The sequence below is a fragment of the Dasypus novemcinctus genome, chromosome 19 (genome assembly GCF_030445035.2).
Source record: "Dasypus novemcinctus isolate mDasNov1 chromosome 19, mDasNov1.1.hap2, whole genome shotgun sequence".
Classification (NCBI taxonomy): Eukaryota; Metazoa; Chordata; class Mammalia; order Cingulata; family Dasypodidae; genus Dasypus; species Dasypus novemcinctus.
In genome coordinates, this window is record NC_080691.1 from 51,478,847 (window position 1) to 51,505,919 (window position 27,073).

Below are 27,073 nucleotides of genomic sequence, written 5' to 3' on the forward strand. Positions count from 1 at the left end.
AAAAAAGCAATTCATTAACTTGATAAAGTCATAGATAAGGGTCGATATTTCACCTATGATTGAAATACTAGATGTTTCCTTTATGCCAGAATAAAGACATAGATGCTGTACCAGTGAGGAATAAAACAACCATGAGTAATGACAAATGAGACTTCAGTTGTTTATTTTTCTTACATAACAAGAACTCAGGAAGTTGAAGGTCCGTGACTAAAACAGCTGCCCAAAAATTTCATCAAAAGCCTAGGGTCCTTCTATTTTACCATTCCATTATCCTTAGTGTTTTACCATTCCATTATCCTTAGTGTATAACTCTTGTCCTCAATTATCTTTTGGTTATAAGACAGCTACCAGACATCTGGGCTTTACTTCCAAGCTCCAGGCAAGAAAAACAGAAGAAGGAAGGGGCAGATCTCCTATCAGGAAAGCCAAAGCTTTCCCCCAGATCTCTAGACTTCTACTTGTACCTCATTCATCATAACTGGGTCACATGGTCACCCTAGCTGCAAGGGAGACTTAAGGCAAAGTATTTTGAACTGGTCCCCCTCCCCAGACAGAATCTGCCACTGATGATTACTATCAACAACATTCAGTATTGCTTTGGGAGTGCCAGCCAATGCAAATTTAGAGGAAAATAAATAAAATCTACCTATTAGAAAAGGAGAGGCAAATGTTTTACCTCCAAGTAATGTGACAGTTTACCTAGAATATCCAATACCCTCATAAACTGTTAGAGACCTACTGGAATAACTCAGTAAAGTGGCCAGGTATAAAGTTAATATACAAAGAAGATAGACACAATCAATAGCTTTCCTATATCTCTTCTAACAGAAATAATGATTTATAAACAACACAAAATTTAAATAAACTTAAGAATAAATATGAGGGGAAGCGGATGTAGCTCAAGTGATAGGGCTTCAGCCTACCATATGGGGGGACCTGGGTTCAATCCCTGGGGCCTCCTGGTTAAAAAGAAAAGAAAGAGTGCCTGCATGGCAAGCCAGTGCCCACGTGAGTGCCCGCATGGTAAGCTGGTGCCTGCACGAGTGAGCTGCGTGGTGAGCTGGTGCTCCATGCAAGTGAGTCATGCAGCAAGATGGATAATGCATCAAAAGAGAGACAAGGGGAGAGTCAAGGTGAAGCACAGCAGAAACCAGGAACTGAAGTGGTGCAATTGACAGGGAATCTCTCTCCCCATCAGAGGTCTCCAGGATCGGATCCTGGTGAATCCCAGAGGAGAGAAAATGAGAAGACAACACAGATAGCAAAAATAACAGGAGGGCAGGAGGAGGGGAAGGGGGGGGGGGAATAAATAAAATCTCAAAAACTAAAAATAAATATAACATTTGTGAAAGAAACCATAAAACTTTTCTGAAGGCTGGAGTTAAGTTTGAATGAACAGTGATCTACCATGTTCTCCCATGTAAGGGCTTAATATTTCTTATAACTATAGTAATTCTTCACAAATTAGTGAGTTTTATTCAATTCCAAGAAAAATCCCAATGAGATATGTATGGGCATGAAGAGTTCTGAGAAAATGATTCCTGAGTTACCTGGAACAAAAACATTTAAAAAAACCACTAAAAACATGGTCCTGGTACTATCTACCATAGATTATAGCAAATTATGAAGCTACAAAATAGAACAGTGAGGAATACAATTCAGGAATGATGCAGGGAACTTGTATATCTTAAACAGGTTTCACATAGATTTAAAAACTATATGTAGGGCGGTGGACCTGGCCCAGAGGTTAGGGCATCCATCTACCACATGGGAGGTCCATGGTTCAAACCCCGGGCCTCCTTGACCCGTGTGGAGCTGGCCCACGCACAGTGCTGATGCGTGCAAGGAGTGCCGTGCCACACAGGGGTGTCCCCCGTGTAGGGAAGCCCCACACGCAAGGAGTGTGCCCTATAAGGAGAGCTGCCCAGCACGAAAGAAAGTGCAGCCTGCCCAGGAATGGCACTGCCCACACGGAGACCTGACACAACAAGATGATGCAACAAAAAGAAACACAGATTCCCGTGCCGCTGACAACAACAAAAAAGCAGACAAAGAAGACAGCAGCAAATAGACACAGAGAACAGACAACCGGGGTGAGGGGGGGAAGGGGAGAGAAATAAATAAATAAATCTTTAAAAAAAACAAACTATATGTAGGGAGTAGCTCAAGTGGTTGAGCACCTGCTTCCCACGTATGTGGTTCTGGGTTTGATCCCAGTACCTCCTAAAAACAAACAAATGAAAAAAAAATCTCTCATTGAGGAATGAATATAGTTCAGTGGTTGAACACCAGTTTCCCATATGTGAGGTCCTGGGTTCAATTCCCAGTACCTCCTAAAACAAAACAAAACAAAAAATCCCACAACTATATGTAGGTTATAGAACCAAAGAGCACATAAAAAAGATGGGAAAGGGACTTTCTAAGAATTAAAAGAATGAAAAAACATAAAGAAAAAAAATCTAATAGACCTTATTACATAGAATTTGAAATTTTAAGTTGTATCTTAAAAATGCCATAACGAAGATAAAAAATGTCCATGACAAAAATGTACATGCACACACACACACACAAAACAAAGAAATAGACAAGATAAAAGACAAGAATAGAGTTCACATGAGAAGAAAACCAAACAGTCAATAAATATGAACAAATAACATTCTTACTGTATCAAAATCAAATGCTGACAAGGCTGTGGAAAAGTGTACATGAGAGTATAAAACAGCGCTGTCAGGCTAGATGCAGCCTAGAAATATCAACAAGCTTATCACATTCATGGCTTTTGCCCAGTAATTCCACTTCTCAGAACTTATTCTGTGGAAACCACCAACGATGGGCACACAGGCTTATGTTCAACAGTTATTTATAGGGACAATCTCACCCAGTAATAAAAGAACAGATACAACATAAAACAGAACCACAAGGTAGAAAATGATGCAACTGTCAAAAATAATTTTTTTTTTTTGAGGTACCAAGGCTGGGGATTGAACCAGAAACTTTGTATGTGGGAAGCTGGCACTTAACCACTGAGCCACAGTGGCTCCCCTGAATTGTTCTTTTTTGCTTGTTTACTTGTTGTTTTTTTGTTTTTAGAAGGCACGGGAAACTGAACCTGGAACCTCCCGTGTGGGAAGTGGGCACTCAACCGCTTGAGCCATATTTGCTCCCAAAATTAGTTTTGAAAAATTTTTTGTAACATGGAAAATACTCATAAAAAATTAAATGAAACATAAAATGAATCCAATTTTTTTTAAGAAGGTACCAGGGATCAAACCTGGGACCTCGTACATGGGAAGCAGGTGCTTAACCATTTGACCTACATCTGTTCCTGCAATTTCGTTTTAAAAGAAAAAAACAAACAAATCATATACATACATTCATAGGAAAAATGGGAAGGAAATTAATTTGAATATTAATAGTACTTATTTTCAGATAATGATCCAGATACTGATGCTGAGGATCATTTAAATTTTATTCTTAAAATTTTCTGATTTTTTTTCAAATTTCTTCAATCTATATGTATTGCTCTTATAATCTAGAAAAGTTATTTATAAGTAAGCAAAGGAGAAACATCAAGGAACAGTGGAAAGAGGGCAAAGAGTATATTCGAAGAATTTTCAAGAAGAAAGACTAATATAAAAACATTTAAAATATTCAACCTCATTAGTCGGCAAAGGTGCCAAGTAAAAGAATAAGTAGCCATCTTCAGCTTATTAAACAGGTAAGTGCCAGGTCCCCAGATATCTGGCAGAGTTCACAAAAATGTTTCAATTTTAATTTATTTTAAAAGAAGAAATAGGAATATGATAATGCCTATAGAGCAATGAATCCAGCATAGATTATATCCATCTTCCATTAAAGCAGTTGTACAATGTAATTTTAAATACTATAAATATTTGCAACTGCCAAAATGAGGCCTGGAGAGAGAGTTTTGACAAGCCAGCAAATGGAACGGTTTTGGGGAAGATGATTTAGCAACCTCTGAATCATAAATACATTGTCACCAGGCCCTGCAGAAGGATAATCTGGACCCCAAATGTCCAATGGTCTCTCTTGTAGGGGATGGAAACCTAGAGGGCTTTCCTACCTTATCTAGCCTGGCCTGTCAGTCTGAACAGGAAAACAACTGCTTTGTAAACACACAACCAAAAAAAATACTAAAATAATACCTTAAAAAGTTCATTTCCTTCATCTCCAAATTTTACTTCTAGAAATCTACTCTGAGAAAACACCAAAGAATGCCAAAAGATGCTCAGCAGAGAATGATTTATAATAGTGAAAAAGAAGGAAATATTACTTCAACTTCTAAGAAATGAATATATAATAGACTGATAGAATACCATGCCTCCATCAAGAAATTAACTACAAAGATGGTACAGTTATTTTGGGAAAAAATACTGCTATGCATCTAAGTGTTTAAAGTCATGTAAAAATGCAGTATGAGTGCTTGCTTCCAGAGCATATATACTAAAACTGGAATGATCACATGGCTTCCTGCACAAGGATGATAGGCAAATCTGCAGAACTGTCCGTATTTTTAAGAAAAAAAAAGGAAAAAAAGGAAAAAAGACACAATACGAAAAAGCAGAAGGTACTATATCAAAGTGTGAAATGTAGCTTAATTATTCCCCATTTTCTGAAATGTGCTTATATTGCCACAATAATTTAAAAAGTATTTTGAAAGCACTTCATAAACTACAATACTCTATACAAATGAAAAGGCAGCTTCTACTTGGTTAGAACTAAATAAAGTCAACATTAGTTGTAGATCAACATTGTTTGCCTTCCTGTTGCAAGCATGGGGAAGTGGAGGAGCATCTGGACATGGCCAAGTCTTGGAGTCTGTATAAAGCCTGCTATCTCCTTGGAGCTAAGGTGCTCCCCCAGTGTTCTTTGCAGAGAGGTGCCCCCCACCCCTTTGGGCTTAGATGGGAAACAGAGCTAAATGGTGAGAGCAGAGGTCCGGCAGGGCAGCCCTGCTAGCTTGAGCAGACTGGCCTGGTGAAGACAGGCTTCTGAACACCTCTATTCCAATGTATGCCCACCTTCCCTGGGTGCATCGGGCATCAGCTGGGGTGCTCCCGACTTCCTGCAACTGACTAAATGGCAAGGCAAGCGGGACCTGGTTACACGGATGCTGGGCTGGGCCTCTGAGGCCACCATGGGGCAGGTCACTGACTGAGCTGACACTAATGGAGTGATGTAGCAGTAGAGCTACTAGAGTGAGGCAAGTCTAGGAAATTTGCCTTTTCCCAAAAACCCACCATGCAAGATATTCTCACCTCCTAGAATATTAATGTTCACTTGGAAGTAACAATGTTCACAACCATGGCTGTATTCCTTTTTTTTTTTTAATTATTATTTTAAACATTAAGTTTACAGAAAATATTTCTGATCAAAATCATGTCAGGAGGGTATCCAAGAATTCAACAATTGACAGACCTTCTTTTCATCTGCAGGGAAGATTCATTCCCTTTGTCAACGCTCTCCTAATCCAGCAAGGAAAAGAGGATGATGGGACCTCCTCAAATAGCCCTCAGCTCTTTTCTCCAAAGGTGACAAATTCTAACTAAGCAAGGTGTCTAGCAGGTGGACTATCTGAATGGGGGTGATAAGGTAGGCTCACAATCTGCAGGTACAAATGGTCTGCATATATGAGCCATTTTGCCTTCCCCAACTCACCCTGGGGGAAGGAATGAGAGTGACTGAGGTAGCTAAGAAAGTGACTACTGTGAAGAAAATCATGTCACTTTAATTTCCAGGTTTGCTACCCAGAGGAAAATTCCTGCTGGGTGAGGTCTGTACCACACACAAAAGCTTTGCCATATCCATTGCATTTATTGGGTCCACATCACTCATCCCCGTGGCCCCTGTCCTGAGCAGACTGCTTGGCATGTAGTATGAGCTCAGCAAGTGTTTGTTGAACTGAATGGAAAAGGGCTTCTCGTCATTGTGTATTCTCTGATGTTCGGCGAGGTGGGAACTCCAGTTGAACATCTCACCACATTCGTTACATTTAAACTTCTCTCCAGAGTGAATTTTCTGATGTTTAATAAGACAATGGTTTTGGCTGAAGGCTTTGCCACACTCGTTACATTTATAGGGCTTCTCTCCAGTGTGGATTCTCTGATGCACAATGAGGGATGAATGGCAGCTGAAGGCCTTCCAACACTTACTACAATCAAAGGGCTTCTCTCCAGTGTGGATTCTCTGGTGCACAATGAGGTACGAATGAGAGCTGAAGGCTTTCCCACATTCATTACATTTGAAGGGCTTCTCTCCACTGTGAATTCTCTGGTGCACAATAAGGTAGGAATGGCAGCTGAAGCCTTTCCCACAGTCATTACATTTGAAGGGTTTCTCTCCAGTATGAATCCTTTGATGTAGAGTGAGGCGGGAACGATTATTGAAGGCCTTCTCACATTCATTACATTTAAAGGGTTTATCCCCATTATGGATTTTCTCATGCACAGTAAGGGAGGAATGGCACGTGAAAGCCTTCCCACATTCATTACATTTATAAGGTTTCTCTCCTGTGTGAATTCTGTGATGCCGAGTGAGGTGTGTCCTCTGGTTGAAGGCTTTCCCACATTCAGTGCATTTGTAGGGTTTCTCTCCAGTGTGAACTCTGAGGTGCATATTAAGTAGTGAGCTGCAGCTGAAGGCCTTCTCACAGACGTTACACTTATAGGGTCTCTCACCAGTATGAATTCTGTGGTGCACATTAAGGGATGAGTGACAGCTGAAGGCTTTTCCACACTCGCTGCAGAAAAAAGGCTTTTCTCCGGTATGAATTCTCTGGTGCTCGATGAGGTTGGTGCTCCAGGTGAATGCCTTCCCACACTCATTACATTTGTAAGCTTTCTCTCGGGTGTGCCAACGACGGTGCAAGGTGAGGGATGAGCTTTGACTAAAAGCTTTCCCACATTCTCCACACACAAAAAGATCCTCCCCAGCCTCTACTCTCTGCTGTTTGTCCTGATGTGAATATTTTCCATGTTCACTTGCCTTGAAAGAGTTTCTTACAGCACACATTCTCTGGTGTTTAGTGACAACCTCATTGGATTGGAAAGTCTTCAGGTATGTTTCATGAGCATCTTCTTCGGCAGGAATGCTGTGTCGAGTGAAAAGGGTTGGCCTGAGTGGAAAGTCCTTGTCAGGCGTGTCCTGTCCCCAACAGCTCTCCTCCATGGAGGTGTCCTCCCAGGTGGTGGGCACTTGCTTCCAGAGCATATCCTCACTTCTGTACGGAGTATGGACCTGGTCCTCCTGGTCCCACACTTCACCCACACTGTTGCTGTGAACACTGGGCCTCATTAGCCTTTCTATTGTTAACTCCTGGGAGAATTCCTCTTTGTCAATGTCCTGCTTTGGAGATAAATCCTCCTTCATCTCACATTTAGGCTCCCATTCTGTAAGAGATTGGAAATGTAATTTTCTGTAAGGAGGAAGAAATAGGGCATTGGGATTTAGACTTGAGTTCCAACCTGGAGATGTAGATAAGCATAGAAAGGAGAGTGAAAACCAATAGAGCAGCAGAGTGGTAAAGAGTGAAGGTAGGAAGACAATGCAAGCACTGAGAATGAAATGCCTAGGCCCGCAAGCAAGAAGGAAGAGGAAAAAGAAGCAAGGAAAGGAGCATTGGGGAGAACAAAGACCAAGGGAGGCAGAGAAGCCAAGCAATTCCGAAAAGAAGAGCTATAAGAGAGTACCCAAGGAGCTAAGAAAAGACAAAGTTCATGGGGCTTGGCAATTGGGACGTGATTCATTCATAGAAACACTGATTGATTGATGGTTGTGTGTTGATGCCAGCTGGGTACAGCTGCCCTTATAAGGGTAAATACAAATCTAAAAAATTTAAATTAAAAATTTTCTCTGTTGTCAAAAAGGAAAGAGAACACTTCCCATTTCTCTTCCTTTAGAAAACCAGAGATTGTAAACGCTTTCCCTGTCTCTTTGAGATGTATGTGAATCTTTTTAAAAGCTAAGTGAACCTCTGGCCAATTTGGCATCCCAGGAATGTCTTTTTTGGAACTATCTTTTTGAAATGTGAAGATCTAGGAGAAGGCATCCTGTCTCACTGTCTCTCTCCGAGTTCTGCTCTAAAACATAACTTCCAGATATTTGAAAACACAGAAGTGTTATTTTCCCTTTGGATAATGACAATTAACATATGTGCAATGGGTTATATTGGCCTGACTGTATGAACAGGTGAGATTTCCTTTTTGTCTTTGCATTCCCTCCAGTGGAAAGCCTGTAATGTGCACCACAAACTGGTTTAATGCCAAAGCAATTAGGAAAGGTTTTCCTCTCTCCTTTACCTTTGTGGAGAGGTTTCCAGGGTTGGCATAAGGCTTTCTCTTAAATTATGTTTTCCCCAACAGCCCCAAGGAGTACAGTCCAGTGTTGCAGACGAGCCTGCAGAGCTGGGACAGAACATAAGCTGAGGCGGTGGATGGCACTGACCCGTCCTGAGGAGCTCAGGAAGGTTCCCGAGAGGGCACATGGAATTGGCTCTGGAAGGATGAACCACAGGCAGGCAGGGAGAGAGGAATCAGGAAGGGATTCTGACACTGAGGAAATAGCACGTGCAAAACTCGGAGGTGAGATATGGCAAGATGAGGGTGAAATCCTGCACAAGGATTTGGGAAAGGTTGAGAGGTGATCCCAAAAAGATGGGGAGATGCCAGGAATAGAAGGGAATCAGGGAAGGAAGACTTTCACACAGCAGGGTGACATAATTAGAGCGGTGTGTCTTAAAAGATTGCTCTGGCTGCTTTGTACAGGAGACACTAGAGCAGAGTTGGTTGGCAGGGAGACGAGTTAAAGAGGCTATTTCACTAACTGTGTGAGAATTTCCAAAAGTGAAAAATCGAGGGTATCCCTTGTAGCTGACTGGAGGTGGCGGGTGAGGGGAGGGCAGTAGTGAACGGTGGTACCTTTTACAAAATGATGGGATGAGGAGGGGGAGCCAGTTCAGGGGAGGCATTTATGGGTCTGGTTTCGAAGTAGGCCTTGCCAGTGGTACATGTAGGCAGAGGAGACCACCAGACAGGTGGTGATACAGGGCTGCACCTCCCAGGCATCCACCTGGGTGACTACAGGGCAGGGGATACTGGGAGGTGGGGGGTGGGAGAGTCCGTAGAGTGCGCACACACCAAGGAGAGAAGGATGGGAAGGATGCCAAGGTGGGAGAGTGATTTCAACAGCAGTGGGGGGCCGGTTGACTAATGGGATACCTCCATGGAAGGAGATGCTGTGCAATCAGTAAAAAACAAGGGCAGAAAGCAAGATTCCAATTGGACCTTGTGATTCCCAGGATGTGAAGGATTTTTTAAAAAAATCTGTCTATATACAGAGGAAAATTGGTGAGAAAATGCAGTGAAATAAAGTAGTGATTATCTATGTGCAGAAAGATGAATCGGGATTTCCATTTTCTTTAGCAGACCTCTCTGTCTTATTTCAATTTTCAATATAAAAATCCTGATCAAAAAACATTACTTAAAAAAAAAATGTAATTGTGGTAAAAAGGACAGAGACAGGCAGCACAAACTGGAGTGAGAAAAGAAATCCCAAAAGGTGGGGCTAAAGCTGCCATTTAGGTCCAGGGGGTCTTGGCAGAAGAAGGAGGGGGAGAGCAGCGGAGAAGCTGGCGGGAAGGAAGTGGTTGGAGGCCCCGTGGCACCTCCTGCACTTACACCTGCACTGCCCATGCTTGTAGCCTCCCCACCTCACACCCAGCCTGTACCCAACCCAGTGCCAATGGTGCTCGCGTAACTGGGTGTTTGTCTTTCCTGCCAAATCCTGTGTTTCTCAATTTTTCTAGACCGTCAACTTGGTCAGCATTCACTGTCCACTGAATTAAGCAGAAATCATTCATTTATTTGTTAGCCAACTCAGAAGAGAAGACTAAAAAAAAAGCAAAAAAAAAAAGGAAAGCATGCTAGGGAAGCGGTTGTGGCTCAACTGATGGAGCGTCCTCCTACCATATGGGAGGTTCAGGGTTCAAACCCAGGGCCTCCTGACCTGTGTGGTGAGCTGGCCCACGCGCAGTGCTGATGTGTGCAAGAAGTGCTGTGCCACGCAGGGGTGTCCCCCACATAGGGGAGCCCCAAGAGCAAGGAGCGTGTCCCGCATGGAGAGCCGCCCTGAGCGAAAAAAGTGCAGCCTGCCCAGGAGTGGTGCCGCACACACAGAGAGCTGGCGCAGCAAGGTGACACAACACAAAGAGACACAAATTCCCGATGCCGCTGACAAGGATACAAGTGGACACAGAAGAATACACAGTGAATGGCTACAGAGAGCAGACAACAATTGGGGGTAGAGGGGAAGGGGAGAGAAATTAAAAAAAAAAATCTTAAGAAAAAAGAGAGAGAATGCTGGAGAAGAAAAACCCACACCAAGCCAACCTCTGTGAGGACCATTCGCAGTAGCCCTTTCACTCTGAGAAGAGACCCCTCCCCATCTGTGCCATGGTCATACAGCTCCTGGGCTTCCCAGATGCCCGAGCACCCGGGGCACCTCCCAGATGCAGCAAATTCTTTGTCCTCCACATTTTGGCTCATTTTCCGTGGCCCAGCCCCCACAGCCCTTCCCACGCTCCATCCCATGGTCGTTCCCCACTCTTGGCTCCTTCAGGCAGACGCAGCTCCCCACCCCCTACTCTGCTTTATTTTTCTCAGCACCACCTAACAAATTACTCCCGTTAAATACTTAGATACATTTAGAGATGATTTCTGCCTATGTCCTTAGAAGGTCAGCTCCCTGAGGGTGGGCATTTTTGTCCATTCTGTTTCCTAGCCTGCTTCCACACAGCTGGAGTTCTGTATGTTGAAGGAAGGAAGGATAGGAGGGAGATCTAGAAGGGGTACTGGGGCAGGGGAATAGTGGAGCAGACACTTGGGATAGAGAAGGGGAAGGCAGCACAGGGAGGCAAGGAGAAGGGCACCCACAGCTCAGGATTCCAAGGAGCCTTGCCCATCGCCTGGCGTTGGCCCACTCACCTGGACAAGTACCTCCAGGGACTTCTCTCTGTACCCGCCATGGCGCCTCACCTCGTTCCAGGTGGGAGATCACATCTGGCTTACAGACCAGGGGTCCTGCTCCTGGAGATGGAAAGAAAGCGGCCTGGTCATCTGTGCTGCCCACAGCACAGCCCCATCATCAGCACGTTCCCCAGGGGATGGGAAGCAGAACCCTCTGGGCCCCAGAGTGGTGGTGGTGGGGTTTCAAATGCAGAGGCCAAATGGAAGCGCCCACATGGGTGACCCCAGAGTTGATATCCTTCCTTCCTCCTGCTTGGAAATCTCCAGGGGAGGCTGGGCCCATCCTTCTTCCCTCTGACAGGCCTCCCTCTCCTCTGTGCCCCATCCCTGGACCAACCTCAGCCACACGACTTCTCACAGCTCCTCTTTTCCAAATGAGGATGAGACTGGCTGCTCTGCTGTGCTATAGGGATTTCTGGAGTGTCTGAGAGCCTCCCACCCCCTGGCTATGAGTGCCTGGGGCAGAGGCCACTTCTTCCGTGTCTTGCTTTGTCCAGCACCAGGGATGGTGCCAAAGTGATGCTTGGTAAGATCCACTGCATGGAAGAACACCTGGAGAGCAGACTCTGATCCCGGGGGAGCCATCTTACCTAGGGACAGAAGGTTCTGGTAGTTCTCTAGCATCACATCCCTGTACAGGGCCCTCTGAGGGGAGTCCAGCTGACCCCACTCCTCCTGGGTGAAGTCCACGGCCACATCCTTGAAGGTGACTGATTCCTGAAATGACATGCACGTTCGTGGTCACCCAGGAGGACCCCTTGCACGGTGGCCTGGTGAGGGGTCAGAAAACAGTTTCTGGGGGAATTAGAAGCCACACACACACACAGGGCAATTTTGGTTGTGTTTGCAGTCTCAAGTATCCCACTTATTTATTAAGGATGTTATGAGTAAAGGGTAAACCTCGATTGACCTTCTCCGAGCACCATTTCCTTGAAACATACTGAGTTGAAATGAGTATAGAAGACGATGTTCTAGACACTTCTGATCATAAAGCCCCAGCCTAGGCAAGACGCCTGGGAATCAGCATGCAGTGTCTCCTCCTTCCCATTGAGCCTTCCAGATTGGGAGAGCATGGCTAATGTGGACACTACCGCACCCTTGACAACGCAGCTGCAGTGGGGCCCCGAGGCAGCATGTGGCTCTTTCAGTTGTCCTGAGTAAGCTGCTGATGCTTCCTGCCATCAAGGTAGCCGTGTCTGCTTTGGCCTTGCCATCAGGTGAGTGGACCTGACAGCTGAGCAGCCAGGTGTTTAAGTAATCCACTAAGACAACGAGCCCAAGTGAAAATAACAGTCAAGCTGTTGACCGCTTAATGCAATAGTATCAGCAAGAGGTTTAAATGGAGAAAGTGCTAAACTCTCCCAGCCCCCATTCTAATATCCCCCATGGAACTGCACTGGCCAAGAGGTGGAGGACATTTGAGGAAGAGGGCAGCCTAGAGATGATCAGTGGTGGCCGACTCGAGGATGAGGCTGGGACAGGGGACAGGGCAGCCTGGCGGTGACCAGCAATGGCCGCCTCGGGGACAGGGGTGGGGAACAGGGCAGCCTGGTGGGATCAGGACAATGGCCACCTAGAGGGAGGTTAAGCAAATAAGTAAATATATTGAGGATAATGGGAGTCCAGGTTCTCAAAGATGGAGAAGGGAGATACAAATTAGGAAAGAGGCTAGACCAGAATGATACCTGCAGGACTGAATTGGAACTGGAGTTACTGGTGTGAATGCAGGCCATTTACAATATAAAGATAGATCTAGAAATAAATTTAGACACAGAGGTGTGCATGAATATAGACATAAACTTCTGATCCTTGTCTGTCAAGAGGCCCAGAGCACAGACACTGGTGCCCGGATCTTGGTTTCTAAATATTCTTCTCCACTGAAAAGAACCAGACTCCTGGAAGAAAAGTCTATGTCAGAAAGTAAGGAAGTGTTCAAAGAATGGTGGGGACCTGGCCAAAGGACACAGGAGTAAGTCTGAAGGATGCCTGCTAGCCAATCTGGACCATTCTGAGCATCAAAATAAAAAATGATCCTAATAAACTAAGCCCATGGAATACATCCTTGAGTCCACACTGATATAAACAGATGAATACACAAATGGGAGGAAAGAAAGCTCTTCCTTAGAGTGACAACTTATAAATGTAGAAGGAATAAGGGAATTTAGGAAATCATCATGTGGCAACCAGCATGGTCATAATTAAGTAAGGTAAGAAACCTCAATGGATGCTAAGATCGCTGGGTCAAAGTGGGATGAAGAATGGGATGGGAAGTGGATTTGGCTCAACGGATAGGGCATCTGCCTAAAACATGGGAGGTCTAAGTTTCAAATCCAGGGCCTCCTGACCCGTGTGATGAGCTGGCCCACGCGCAGCACTGATGCGTGCAAGAGTGCCGTGCCATGCAGGGGTGACCCCGCATAAGGGTGCCCCCAGAGCAAGGCGTGGCCCCTGCACAAGGAGAGCTGTCCCGCGTGAAACCGCAGCCAGCCCAGGAATGGCGCCACACACACGGAGAGCTGATGCAGCAAGATGATGCAATAGAAAGAGACACAGATCCCCGGTGCTGCCTGATGGAATACAAGCAGACACAGAAGAACACACAGCAAATGGACACAGAGAGCAGACACTGGGGGGGGGAATGAGGGAGGGGGAGGTGGGAGGAGGGGGGAAGGGGAGAGAAATAAAAAAAAAAATGGGATAGTCACAAAACTATCAGAAGGAAAGCATTGTACATTATTTCAAGAGAAAGAAGCCAGACCCAAAGGCTTCATATCGTAAGATTCCATTTATATGAAATGTCCTGAATAGGCAAATCCACAGAGGCAGAAAGTAGCTCGAGAAGCAACTATTAATGAGCATAGAACTTCTTTTCGGGGTGACAAAAATGTTCTAAAGTTGATAGTGGTGATGGTTGCATAACTTTGTAAACACTAAAAACCACTGAATTTTACACGTGAAAGCATGAGTTTTCTGGTATGTATGGTGTTTTGGAGCTAGGTATACCAGAAAAAATGTTGTTAGACGTAATCAACTCCTGTGGGTGAGAACCCATTGTAAGTAGGACCTTTTGAGGAGGTTACTTCAGTTAAGGTGTCCTTTATAAGCAAAATGAAATTCAGACAGAGAGACAGAGAAAGCCACAGAGGTAGCAGCCAGAAACTGAAATCAATGAAACCAGGAAGAGAGGGAAGAGACCAGAAGGGGCCACCAGGGGCATTACCATGTGACAGAGGTGCTAAAGACCACAGCTGGCCGGCAGCCCGCCCCAGAACGCCAGAGTCTTTGGGGAGAAAGTGTCGCCTTGACAATGCCTTGATTTGGAATTTTCCTAACCTCAAAACTGTGAACTAATAAATTCCTTTTGTTTAAGCCAACCCATTGTAGTGTATTTGCTTGAGCAGCCAAGGAAACAAAAACAGTATGTGAATTTTATCTCAATAAAAAAGAGAAAACATTGGATTGTGTAAAGTTTGATTCCATTTTTGAAAGAATAGTTTTAAGCCCTATATCTATCTATATTTAGGTTTGCATAAGTGAACAAGGAGAAACATGTAGAAGAACAAATAGAAAACGGAGGATACTAGGTTGTTGCAGAAGATGGGTTTGGAAAAGTAGGGGAAAAAGATTATTAACATGTGGTATTGGGTAACTGGTTACAAAGAAAATACTGATTTTGTAAATTAAAAACTCTGGAGATCATTCTGAGAGCCACCTAGGACTCCCATGATCCCAACCCTGAGATAGATCTGCTCATTTGCTCTACGGCTGAGCCTCCCACACCCAGAACCCAACCTTCTAAAATATATAACTCTGGTCTTCTTACTCTCCATTCAGAATCTTCGGTAGCTCCCCATGAGTTACTGATTCATTCATTTATTTATTTATTTTTGGTCTTTATTTATTTTTTTAATATTACATTAAAAAAATATGAGATCCCCATATACCCCCCACCCCCCACCCCATTCCTCCCTCCATAACAACAATCTCCATCATCATGAGACATTCATTGCATTTGGTGAATACATCTCTGAGCACCATGATTGATTTATTGAGCACCTACCAGGCACTGTTCTAAATACTGGGAATACTGCCTGGTGGAATTCAAAGTCCAGAAGGGAGGACAGATATTAAACAAGTCCTCCCACAAATAAATCTATAGTTAACAAGCTGTGGCTTTGGCTCAAGAACGTTAAATAGTTCCCTAACATTCCTTTAAGGTTCTGAGCCAGGCTCTGGCCAAACTCTTCCAAGTTATCTGTGCTTCTCATTGTCTTCTAATGATTTTACAACTCTGCACATTGTAGGAAACTGATGATATTGCAAATGATTCTTGTCTGTAGAAATGCAAATGACTTCTGTCCTGCAGAAACCACAACTGATTATTGCCTTGTGACTACTGACTAGTTTCACATCCATTTGTACCTTCATTTCAGAATTTTTGATTGCTTGTATGTGTATATTTGTATATGTGTGTGCATGTTGTTTTCTTTAAATTCTCCTTTAAATGGGCTGTAAAATCTTACTGGCTCATAAAGTAGTTAATGAATTAAACTCATAAAACACCTTTAAAAAACTCTATAGATTTACAAAGGAATACCTTTGAAACTGAGTACTGATTTGAGTATGACTGGGAAGAAACTACTTTAAGCCAGGGAAAGAACCATCAGAAAGAAGCAGGCAGCACAATCACTAAAACTCACACAGTGCTGGGAATAGTCTGTGTTCCAATCAGCTAGCATGAAAGTCCTCCTAATTCATGGGGGGAGCTGGAAATGCCAGAAGGGCACTGCCTTATCAATGAGGCATAATTAGCCCTAGACTAAAAGCTTCTCTGGACCCACCTTAACAAAAACATAAAAGCAAGCCTTGAAAGGATCAAACTAATATCAAGTTATTTAACTGTATCCAAGAACAAAATCCAAAAGTATTTAGGAAGACAAGAAAAAAAAAACAAAACAGGGGAGCAGATGTGGCTCAAGCAGTTGAGAGCCTGCTTCCCACACGGGAGGTCCCAGGTTTGGAATGAACAAAAACAAACAACAAGCAAAACAAATGGGGAAAAAAAACAATTCAGGGAGCCTATGTGATCAGTGGTTGAGCGCTGGCTTCCCACATATGATGTCCTGGGTTTAATCCCCAGTCTCCAATACCTCAAAAAAACAATAAAACAAAAAACCCAGTACTCGACAAAGTAAAATTCACTATGTTCAGATCCAATCAAATAGTTTTAAAGAGCTTAAAAATCAGAGGAATTAAAAGAAATATTAAATATATATATATTTTTTACTTCAAAAGGTATGAAGGGGGGAACAGAGAAACAAAAAGACACAAGAAACATAGAGAACAAATAGAAAAATGGCAGATGTAAATTCAACCACATAATTACATTAAATGTGAATGGTCTAACCAGTCCCATTAAAAGGCAAGATTGTCAAGTTGAATAAAAAAGAAAGATCCAAATATAGGCTCGTCTACAAACATGTATTAAAAGTGAAAGGATGGGACTTCAGGGAAGATGGTAGACTAGAAAGTCAGGGACTCTCTTCTCTCCCAGAAAAAAATAGCTGGAGGACAGGCAGAAACGGCCTGGGGGAAAATGTTCTAGGGATTAGGACATTAGGGGTAGGCTGTACATCGCCCAGAAGAGACAGGGGCAAAGGAAAAGCATCATGACAGCAAATCCGTGAGTTAAAAGCTGCAGCTGCATCCTCCAGGTGCAACGGCAAGAACCAGGAAGGAAGGAGGGCCCAACAGTGGGCTCTTGATACTAATGGCTACACTTTTGAGCCTATACACCTGCAATAAGAACAAGGCCTAGAGTAGCATTGTGCCTGGGGGTTTCCTCCTGACAGCCTTCATGTTACTCAAATGTGGCCACTCTCACAGCCAAACTCAGCGTGTAGATGTGATGCATTCCCCCCAGCGTGGGACACGACACCCAGGGATGAGCCTCCCTGGCACCGAGGGATCACTACCACATACCAGCTGAAGAAGCAACTAGAAAATGACCTTGAATTAAAGATTCAATGCGGAACAGCAGAATATACCTGTCTACATATAATAACATGACTTCGGGAAGCGGTTTGACCTAATGTAAGGGGGAAATGGAAAGGAGAAATGAGATTATAAGGCTGTGAGTCTCTAAAAAAGAGTCTGGAGGTTGTCACAAGGAATACCCCTATGTACAACTGAACAGAGTCTAAGAGACAGATAAGGTAGATACAACCCCAGGTATTGGTTCTTTTGAGTCTGCATGATGGAATTGGACTCAGAGGGGATCTCTTTTCACAAGACTTGCATGCTACTTTATTGGAATTGTAGTTGGTGCTGGGTTTGAGATATATGTAGGGGATTTGAATCTCTGGACTGATAATATGACACCCAGGCCCAGAGCCTCAACAGACTTCAGCTCCTACACTTTGATTTATTGGACTTACTCCACTCAGCTAACATGGAGTTGAAGAAGGTCAACCACCACAACATGGAGCCTAGAGTGTCTACAACTAGAAGCGGGAGGAGTGCATCCAGTACCCATGTGGAATCTAAGCCCTCACTTGACATAGGTGTGCAATGGACACAACCAATCCAATGTCCACAGAGAAAATGTGGAATGGGTGTGGGAACGGTAGCCATGGGGGCTGCTGGGTGTGGGGAACGGGAGGAAGAGATGAGATGTGGAGGTGTTTTCGGGACGTGGAGTTGTCCTGGATAGTGCTTCATGGACAATTACGGGACACTGTAGATCCCCCCAGGGCCCACTGGATGGAACGTGAGAGAGTCTGGGCTATGATGTGGACCATTGACTATGGGGTGCAGTGATGCTCAGAGATGAACTTTACCAGGTGCAATGGATGTGTCATGATGATGGGAGAGAGTGTTGCTGTGGGGGGAGTGGGGGGCGGGGGCGGTGGGGTTGAATGGGACCTCATATTTTTTTTAATGTAAATTAAAAAATAAATAAATAATTAAAAAAAAAAAAAAGCTGCAGCTGCAGCTGCACCTGCAACTGCTGGCATCCTCCCCACTCTAAAGACACTTTTGAATTCTCAGGTCTTGGGGCTGGCAGCCATAAAGAGGACCCTAGAAAGCCATCTCCCCAGAAAAGAGGAGATGAGAGGAACACAGCCTATGACTGACTCAACTTTTGACCCACAGATTTTATCTGCTGTGTCCCATGAGCCCTTCCAGCCAGAAGGGGCCGCACCATTGTTTGCCTTGGGAGCCCGCAAGGGACGAAAGAGATCCCACTCTCTCAATCTCCCTCTCTACCGACCACGACTGTTTGTTGAGGACGCAAAGGGGAGTGGAATTATTTCCTACTTGGGAAAAGGGAGGGGCTGCCAGCAAAAGTTGGAGAACTACCTCTAAGAAAGTTTGAATTACAAAGTTCTTAGCCTCCAGGGAGGATCCTCTATCACACTGATCCAGTGCATGTTGCAAGGGACACAATTCCACCAGGCTTTGAATTGAGAGGGCTGCTAAAGAGTGCCATCTGTTGGTGGATCAAGGAAGTACATGTGGGGAACTAAAAGTAAATAACAGAGGCTTTTCCTGGCCTTTACAGCCTCCCTCCCCAAAGCCTTTGGAAGCAGTTCTGCAACTCATTACTGGCTCCAGTGCCCAGATTTGAGCAACTAACAGGGACAATCCTAAAGATCCAGAACAGGTTGAATCAAGAATCAAAGAACAGCAGTAACACACAGTCTCCTGCCATTAAATTCCTGTGAAAGAGAGAGAAATTGAGTATCTGAGTAAACTCACCAATCTAATCAGATGCCTAAACATCAGCAAAAAATTACAGGCCACACTAAGAAAATATAAGACATGGCCCAAGCAAAACAATATATGAAAGCCCCATTTGAGACATGGGATTGGACACAACTAATCAATGAGATTCACACATATTTCAAAAATCAAATTAATGAGTTGAAAGACAATATGGGGGAGCTGATGCGGCTCAGTGGTTGAATGCCAACTTCCCACATATGAGGTCCTGGGTTCAATCCCCAGCCCCAGTACCTAAAAAAAGGTAAGCAAGCATATGTGGCTAAAAAGATGAAAGACATCAAAAAGACGTTGAGTGAGCCCAAAGAAAAATTTGAAAATCTGAATAGAAAAGTAACAGAGCTCATGGGAATGAGAGACATGATAGGTGAGCTCAAAAACACCTTAGAGGGAAGCAGACTTGGCCCAATGGATAAGGGCTCCGTCTACCACTTGGGAGGTCTGTGGTTCAAACCCCGGGCCTCCTTGACCCATGTGGAGCTGGCCCATGTGCAGTGCTGATGTGTGCAAAGAGTCCTGTGCCACGCAGGGGTATCCCCCACGTAGGGGAGCCCCACGCACAAGGAGTACGCCCTTTAAGGAGAGCCACCCAGCACGAAAGAAAGTGCAGCCTGCCCAAGAATGGTGCCACACACACGGAGAGCTGACACAAGATGACACAACAAAAAGAAACATAGATTCCCAGTGTCGCTAATAAGGATAGAAGTGGTCACAGAAGAACACACAGCAAATGCACACAGAGAGCAGACAACGGGGGGCGGGGGATGGGGAGAGAAATAAATTTTAAAAATAAATAAATCTTAAAAAAAAAACAATAGAGGGAAGCAGGTGTGGATCAAGTGATTGGGCTCCCATCTATCACATAGGAGGCCCTGGGTTCAATTCCCAGGGCCTCTTGGTGAAGATAAGAGAGTTGGAGAGCTGACAGCCCACGCCATGGAGAGTTGAAGGCCCACACTGCAGAGAGCTGAGCAGGAGCAGCAAGATAATGCAACAAAGGGAGATGCAGAGGAAAGACAGTGAGAGACGCAGCAGACCAGGGAGCTGAGGTGGCTTAAGTGATTGAATGCCTTCCTCCCATATCAGAGGTTCCAGGATCAGTTCCTAGTGCCTCCTAATGAGAAGGTGAGAAGAGATGACAAGCAGACACAGAAGAACATGCAGCAAATGGATTCCGAGAGCAGACAGCGAGTGCAGGTGGCAAGGAGAGGGAGAATAAATAAAAATAAATCTTAAAAAAAAACATATTAGAGGCATACAAACAGACTTGAAATGACAGAAGAAAGAAGAGGCAAAGGCAGTGTTGAGAGGGAAATTTAAAGCCCTTAATGCCTATATTAAAAAAGAAGAGCTAAAGTCAAAGATCTACCTGAACAACTGCAGAAACTAGAAAAAGAACAGCAAAACAAAGCAAGAAGAAGGAAAGAAATAATAAGATTAGAGCTGAAATAAATAAAACTGAAAGCAAAAGAAAACAGAGAAAATGAACAAACCCAAAAACTGGTTCTTTGAGAAGATCGATAAAATTGACAAACCCTTAGCTAGTCTCGTGCGGTGAGCTGGCCCATGCGCAGTGCTGCTGCGTACAAGGAGTGCTGGCCCACACAGGGATGCCCCCATGTAAGGGTGCCCCCCATACAAGGAGTGGCCCTTACACAAGGAGAGCCGCCCCACGTGAAACCGCAGCCCGCCCAGGAGTGGTGCCACACACACGGAGAGCTGACGCAGCAAGATGACTCAACAAAAAGAGACACCAGTGCCACCTGATGAGAATACAAGTGGACACAGAAGAATACACAGCGAATGGACACAGAGAGCAGACAATGGGGCAGGCAGGAGGGGGAGAGAAATAAATACATAAATAAATCTTAAAAAAGAAAAAGCAGATGTGGTAACGAAACTAGCAGAGAAATCAGAACATACACCTGAAAACAAACCATGTGTAGGGATGACACTGTTGGAAGTGAATGCCGAAGGTAAAGAGTAATTAGAAGAGAGGGACAAGTTATTCCAAGACCTAACAACCTGATATTTTAGGAATAACATATGTGTAAGAGGTGCACTATCAACTTAAAGTAGTTACACACACACACACATTTTCGCCAAACCAATTGAAGGTAAGTTGCAGACATCATGACATTTTATCCTACACTCTTCAGCTTGTGCTTCCTGAGATAATCTCAAACATAATTAGTGTCATTAGAAATTTAATACTGATACTGACATAATGCTAATATACAACTGACAGAACATTTTCAAATTTCCTCAACTGTCTCAAACAGCCTTTTGTCGATTTTTGGGTCCAATCAAGGACCATACCCTGCATTTGATCATGATATCTCTTTAGTCCTTTATGGCACTACCGAGCCTTCTAACACAATATAGACCTTGGTGCCTCTCACCATAGATGTTTTACAGCTTTTCCTACATTTCTGCAATTATTTTATTTTATTTTATTTTATTTTATTTTATTTTTAAAGATTTATTTATTTAATTCCACCCCCTTCCCCCGGTTGTCTGTTCTCTGTGTCTATTTGCTGCGTCTTGTTTCTTTGTCCACTTCAGTTGTCGTCAGCAGCACGGGAAGTGTGGGCGGCACCATTCCTGGGCAGGCTGCTCTCTCTTTCGCGCTGGGCGGCTCTCCTTACGGGGTGCACTCCTTGCGTGTGGGGCTCCCCTACGCGGGGGACACCCCTGCGTGGCAGGACACTCCTTGTACGCGTTAGCACTGCGCATGGGCCAGCTAGCTCCACACGGGTCAAGGAGGCCCAGGGTTTGAACCGCGGACCTCCCATGTGGTAGGCGGACGCCCTAACCACTGGGCCAAGTCTGTTTCCCTACATTTCTGCAATTAGATCTCACCCTTTTCAAGTGGGAGATGAACAGAATCATGAAATTATAACAAAATTTAAAGGACCATCAATCCTCCAGACCTTTTAACTACACCAAACTCTTCCTTCTTCTGCCCCTGTAGCAGTTTGATATGGTTATGAATTCCAAAAATAGATATTGGATTATGTTTGTAATCTGGTCTGTACCTGGGTGTGATTGAGTTATGATTGTGGATTTGATTGGTCCACATCATTAGGGTGTTGAGTCCCCATCCCTTGGTGGGTGAGGACTCACACATAAAAGGCATGGCAAAGGACAGAGTGAGGGTTTTTGATGTTGAAGTTTTTTTACTTTTAGATTTTAAAATTTTATTTATTTATTTATTTATTTCTCTTCCTTTCCTCCTCCCACCCCCCCCCCCCCCGTGTTGTCTGCTCTTTGCATTCATTCACTGTGTGTTCTTCTGTGTCCACTTGCATTCTTGTCAGTGGCACCAGAATCTGTGTCTCTTTTTGTTGTATCATCTTGTTGCGTCATCTTGGTGCATTAGCTTTCTGTGTGTGCAGTGCCTCTCCTGGGCAGGCTGCACTTTTTTTGTGTGGGGCAGCTCCCATTACAGGTGCACTCCTTGTGCATGGGGCTCCCCTACACGGGGGACACTCCTGCATGGCATGGCACTCCTTGTGTGCATCAGCACTGGGCATGGGCCAGCTCACCACATGGGCTGGGAGGCCCTGAGTTTGAACTCTGGACCTCCCATGTGGTAGGCAGACGCTCTATCCGTTGAGCCAAATCTGCTTCCTGATGTTGGAGTTTTGATGTTGGAGTTTGATGCTGAAGCCTTAAGCTGGAGCCCCGGGAAGTAAGCTCTCAGAAGATGAGAAGCAAGCCCCAGGAGGAGAGGAACCCTGAGCCCAGGAAGAAGCAAGGCCTGGGAAGAGAGGAACCCTGAACACAGAGAGAAGCAAGACCCTAGAAGGGAGGAACCCAGGAAGGCTGAACCCTCGCAGACGTCGGCAACCATCTTGCTCCAATATGTGAAAATAGATTTTGGTGAGGGAAGTAACTTATGCTCTATGGCCTACTTTCTGTAAGCTCCTACCCCAAATAAATACCCTTTATAAAACCCAACCAATTTCTGGTATTTTGCAGCAGGACCCCTCTGGCTGACTAATACAGAATTTGGTACCAAGGAGTGGGGAGTGCTTTCGAAATTACCAAAATGCTGGAACGGTTTTATAAATGGGTAAAGGGTATTTTTTGAAGGAATTGTGAGATGCTTGGAAGAAAAGACCTATAGTGATTTGAACAGACTGTTGATAGCAATATAGATGCTAAAGAGACTTTTTATGATGCCTTAGAAGTAAATGATGAAACTATAACTAGAATCTGGAGGAAAGGTAATCCATGTTTTCAAGTTGCAAGAATTTAGCAAGATCAACTCCTGGTGTTTTATGGGAGGAAGAATTTGAAAATGGCGGACTTAGGCATTTAGCTGAAGAAATTTCCAAAGTAAATCCAGAGAATACAACTTGGCTTCTGCTTGTAGCTTATAGCAAGCTTCTAGATGAAAGAGACATGCTGAGGACTGAACTGTCAGGTACAAAGAAAACAGAAACTGATTTTGGAAATTCCAAGCCTCTGGAAATTAAGCTCCCAGATGGAAGAGCCCCTTTGGAGAACTTAACTAAACTTGGAACTTGTATATCAGGATTGAAGATGCAGTTATGTCAGAAAAACTTATGGAAAGTCATACTGTCTGATGGCTTGGACCCTTGCTTCTTGCATGCTAAACCAACAAGGTTTTTTGAGAGAAGTGTATGAATAAAACCACTGTCAGCTTGGACTAAAAGGGACATGGAAAGGAGAGACTGAAGTAGAAACAGCTTTAAGAGGAAAACCATGGCAGCTGAGATCTGGAATTAAGATATCACCTTGGGCCAAGAGAGGAAACCCACCCACGTGTACAGAGAGGGTGAGTTTGCAAAGCAGTTGAAGAGGGTGGATGTTCCCACCTGATGTTCTGGGAGAGTTTTGCCACCAGGGTACAGGAAGGGTGGAACACATTCCCCAAGAATTATGGCAATTTAGGTCAGCACCCCACATGTCTGAGAGGGTTGAGATTGCATGTTAAAGGTTGGGGAAGGCCAGGTGATCAACTCGTTGCTCTGAGAAGGTTGCGCCTATATGCCAAAGGTTAGGGAAGGTCAGGTGGTCAACTCGTTGCTCTGAGTGGGTTGAGCCTGTTTCCCAAAGGTTAGGGGGAATTTGTCTTCACATCACTGTATGAGGGGGGTTAAGACTCTTAACCCAAAGATTGGGTAAGGTGTGGCAATCACCCCAACACTCTTCGAGGGTGAGGTCTGGAGCTTGGTCAACACCCAGATGCTTGATGAGGGTGGAACCAAGAAAACAGGCATTGGGCAAGCATGTGAAAAGGATGGGTTTCCATACGGTACCAAGTAAAAGAAACTATCATTTTAAGAATGACTCTCAGACTGAAATCGAATGGAGGATGCCCTGCAGGTTTACTGAACTGTAGAGGACCCGTGACTCATGTTTCCTTCCCAATTTCTCCTTATTGTAGTGAAAATGTTTATGCTTTGTCCATTTGTGTATTGGAAACAGATAAATTGTTTTGTAAGTTTCTGAGGTCTATAGCAGACAGGACTGTGCCCCAAGACAAACCTATTTCTTTAAATTGATTGTGATATCATTTAGTACTTGCATTGTTACTGATTTAGGTTTTTTCAAATATTGTAATGTCACTTTGGAATTCAGAAGGTGGAGTGCAGCAGTTTTAAGTAGTTGTGAATTCCAAAAATAGATATTGGATTATGTTTGTAATCTGGTCTGTACCTGGGAATGATTAAATTATGATTAAGGCTTTGATTGGGCCACATCATTAGGGCTTTAAGACTCCATCCCTTGGTGGGTGGGGACTCACAGATAAAAGGCATGGCAAGGGACAGAACTGAGGGTTTTTGATGTTGGAGTTTGATGCTAAAGCCTTAAGCGGGAGCCCCAGGATATAAGCCCACAGAGGAGAGAGAAGCAAGCCCCAGGAAGAGAGGAACTCTGAACCCAGGAAGAAGCAAGGCCTGGGAAGACAGGAACCCTGAACCCAGAAAGAAGCAAGACCCTAGAAGGGAGGAACCCAGGAAGCCTGAACCCTTGCAGACATCAGCAGCCATCTTGCTCCAATATGTGAAAATAGACTTTGGTGAAGGAGGTAACTTATGCTTTATGGCATGGTATCTCTAAGTTTCTATCCCAAATAAATACCCTTTATAAAAACCAACCAATTTCTGGTATTTTACATCAGCACCCCTTTGGCTGACTAATACAGCCCCCCTTCTTCTAAATACCACCCTGGGGGCAAGTGGTAGAACAAAATAAGGAGCAAAGCCTATAAAAGAAGGGCTTTGGGGCAAGCTTCACCATGGTCCCAGGGTCAGTGCCCAGCTGAGCCCCCATCTTCTCTAAACCTCCATGATTTTCCACCAAAGCCTCATGTCAGGGATCTGGAGCAAGGGAAACACACATAGGGATGCACCCCCGATCACCACTCTTACCCCACTGGCACCATACAGCCCTTCCCTCAGCTGTTCTTCACCTCCTACATGATTCCATCCCATTAAACTTCCCCCAACAAAGACCAATCACCACCAACATCCCCTGGGTCTCTATCCAGCCCCAGCCAGGCTGTGGAAATGACTCAAATGACCTAGTGGGAGCTGTCATAAACTTGCTTGGGATCTGGTAACATCACAGAGCGCCTAGCACAATGCCAGGCATAGGGCCCACTGGACCAAGTTAGGCTGCAAGGGCCATCTTGAGAGCACACCTGGAGCCTCCACCCAGTGGGAGCTGTTCCCATTGCCCAGAGCTTCCTAAGGACTAGAGAGAGCAGGTTTCTGGGTGAGAGACCATGAATGACTTAAGATCCAGGACAGTGAAAGAAATGTGCTCTCATCACAAAGAACAAGACGTCCATAAGGAAGAAAAGACACTCACCTCGGACTCAGTTTCCAGGGGACCCCAACTCAATTTATCCTCTGGGTTCCCTTTGAGGGGAAGAGCAGGATCCTGAGGGGACAGAGCTGGGGAAGGAGAAATGAGTTAAGCCTCCAGACTCAGGTTGAGCTACACATCACCCCACCCCCGGAGGAGGGTCAGTGAGGAGCCAGGAAGGAAGGTGGGATGGGAAGTGAGCCTGATATTTGGAACCATCTGACACAGCATCAGGGGTTAATTCTGCCTGTCAGTGTCTTAGACATCCCAATTAACGGAGAAAAACTGCCATTCCCTTCCTCACATCAGCTAGTCTGAGACAGTGGGAACAAATGGGTGTGAAGGCTGAAGAAACAGGAGACGGGAGTCTGCTGGCTGCTTCCAGGGAAACTCGCCTGAGCTCCCTGAGTGTCAGTCTCCTCGACTGCAAATCGGCAGAACCCCTGACTAAAAGAGAGAAGCTGTACCTGTCTCCTCAGGGGCCTCCATGGCGCCCCTCAGCAGCGTCCCCGGGAGCAGAGGGCAGCTGTGGTCTCCTGGGCCCCAGGCCAGGCCCGGAGGAGCGGGTCCTACCGGGGCTCTGGGACAGCGGCCTGCAGCGGAGCCTGGCGGGGCCGCACACGCAATCGCGCCCTCACCCTCTCAGCTGACAATCACACCCGCCGGGCCCCCTCTGAGCCCCAGCTGCGGGAGGGGTCGGGCAGCCTGAGAAAAGGCGAACACAGCTCCAGACTGGGCTCACACAAACACACAGTCACACAAACACACACCCTCACACCCATCCACGAGTCGCGCGCGCCATCACCCCCACCCTCACACGGAGACCCCTCCTCTGAGCCCCCGTTGAGGCAAGGGTCGGGCAGGCTCGGCAAACACACGCACAACCCCGGACTGAGCTCACACACAGGCACACACACGCACCATCACACCCGTCACACACTTCTCGGAGAGAACCCGCGCCGCGGAGACCAGGGCCAGGCCTCGGGCTCAGCGCGCGCAAAGCACGGCCGGAGACACGCCCCAGGAAGGATGGAGAGACAGAACGTCAGACGGACGCGCGAGCGAGAGAAAGCGTCGCCGGCCTCCCACAAAGGACAGCGACTGCCACAAAGAAGCAGCCGGACGACCACCGCAGGAAGATGCGCCTGCGCGAAGCCGACGTGAACTACAAGTCCCGGAAGCCTTTGCGCCGCGCAGGCGTCGACTCCATTCCCTAGAGGGGACCGGGGACTTAACCACGGTGTCGCACAGCATTCTGGGAGGTGTAGTACTGGGACTCTTGACCAAGAGCTCAGACCCTGCCCCTCTCCGACGCCACCTACTCTGCCGCCGGAAGACTCAGTGTATTTCCTCGGCTTGTCTGTCTGTTTCTGCGGCGATGTGCCGGGGTGCTGCGTGTG

At 45.3% G+C, this 27,073-nt stretch overlaps 1 protein-coding gene across 2 annotated transcripts; it reads right to left on the minus strand.

The window, feature by feature from the left end:
• Window positions 1-136: 136 nt before the first annotated feature.
• ZNF74 (zinc finger protein 74) lies at window positions 137-26,840 on the minus strand. 2 transcript variants are annotated; one of them, XM_004480969.4, is made up of 6 exons: window positions 26,595-26,840; window positions 26,141-26,378; window positions 25,677-25,762; window positions 11,633-11,759; window positions 11,001-11,102; window positions 137-7,409 (listed from the first exon to the last, which is right to left on the minus strand). In XM_004480969.4, the coding sequence occupies exons 2-6, from the start codon at window positions 26,160-26,162 to the stop codon at window positions 5,749-5,751; spliced, it is 1,998 nt and encodes a 665-aa protein (XP_004481026.2). In that variant the 5' UTR covers window positions 26,163-26,378; window positions 26,595-26,840; the 3' UTR covers window positions 137-5,748. The 2 variants fall into 2 exon arrangements, with proteins under 2 accessions (XP_004481026.2, XP_071066031.1); XM_071209930.1 differs by having other exon boundaries at window positions 26,614-26,816.
• Window positions 26,841-27,073: the final 233 nt, after the last annotated feature.

What these genes read in the sequence shown, in the direction of transcription:
- ZNF74 (XM_004480969.4), bottom strand. Translation starts at nt 26,162, where the DNA reads ATGGAGGCCCCTGAGGAGACAG. An exon ending in CCCTGGAAACTGAGTCCGAG is followed by an intron (nt 11,760 to 25,676) that starts GTGAGTGTCTTT and finishes ATGTCATTTCAG; the next exon opens with GAATCAGTCACCTTCAAGGA. An exon ending in CCCTGGAGGTACTTGTCCAG is followed by an intron (nt 7,410 to 11,000) that starts GTGAGTGGGCCA and finishes AATCTCTTACAG; the next exon opens with AATGGGAGCCTAAATGTGAG.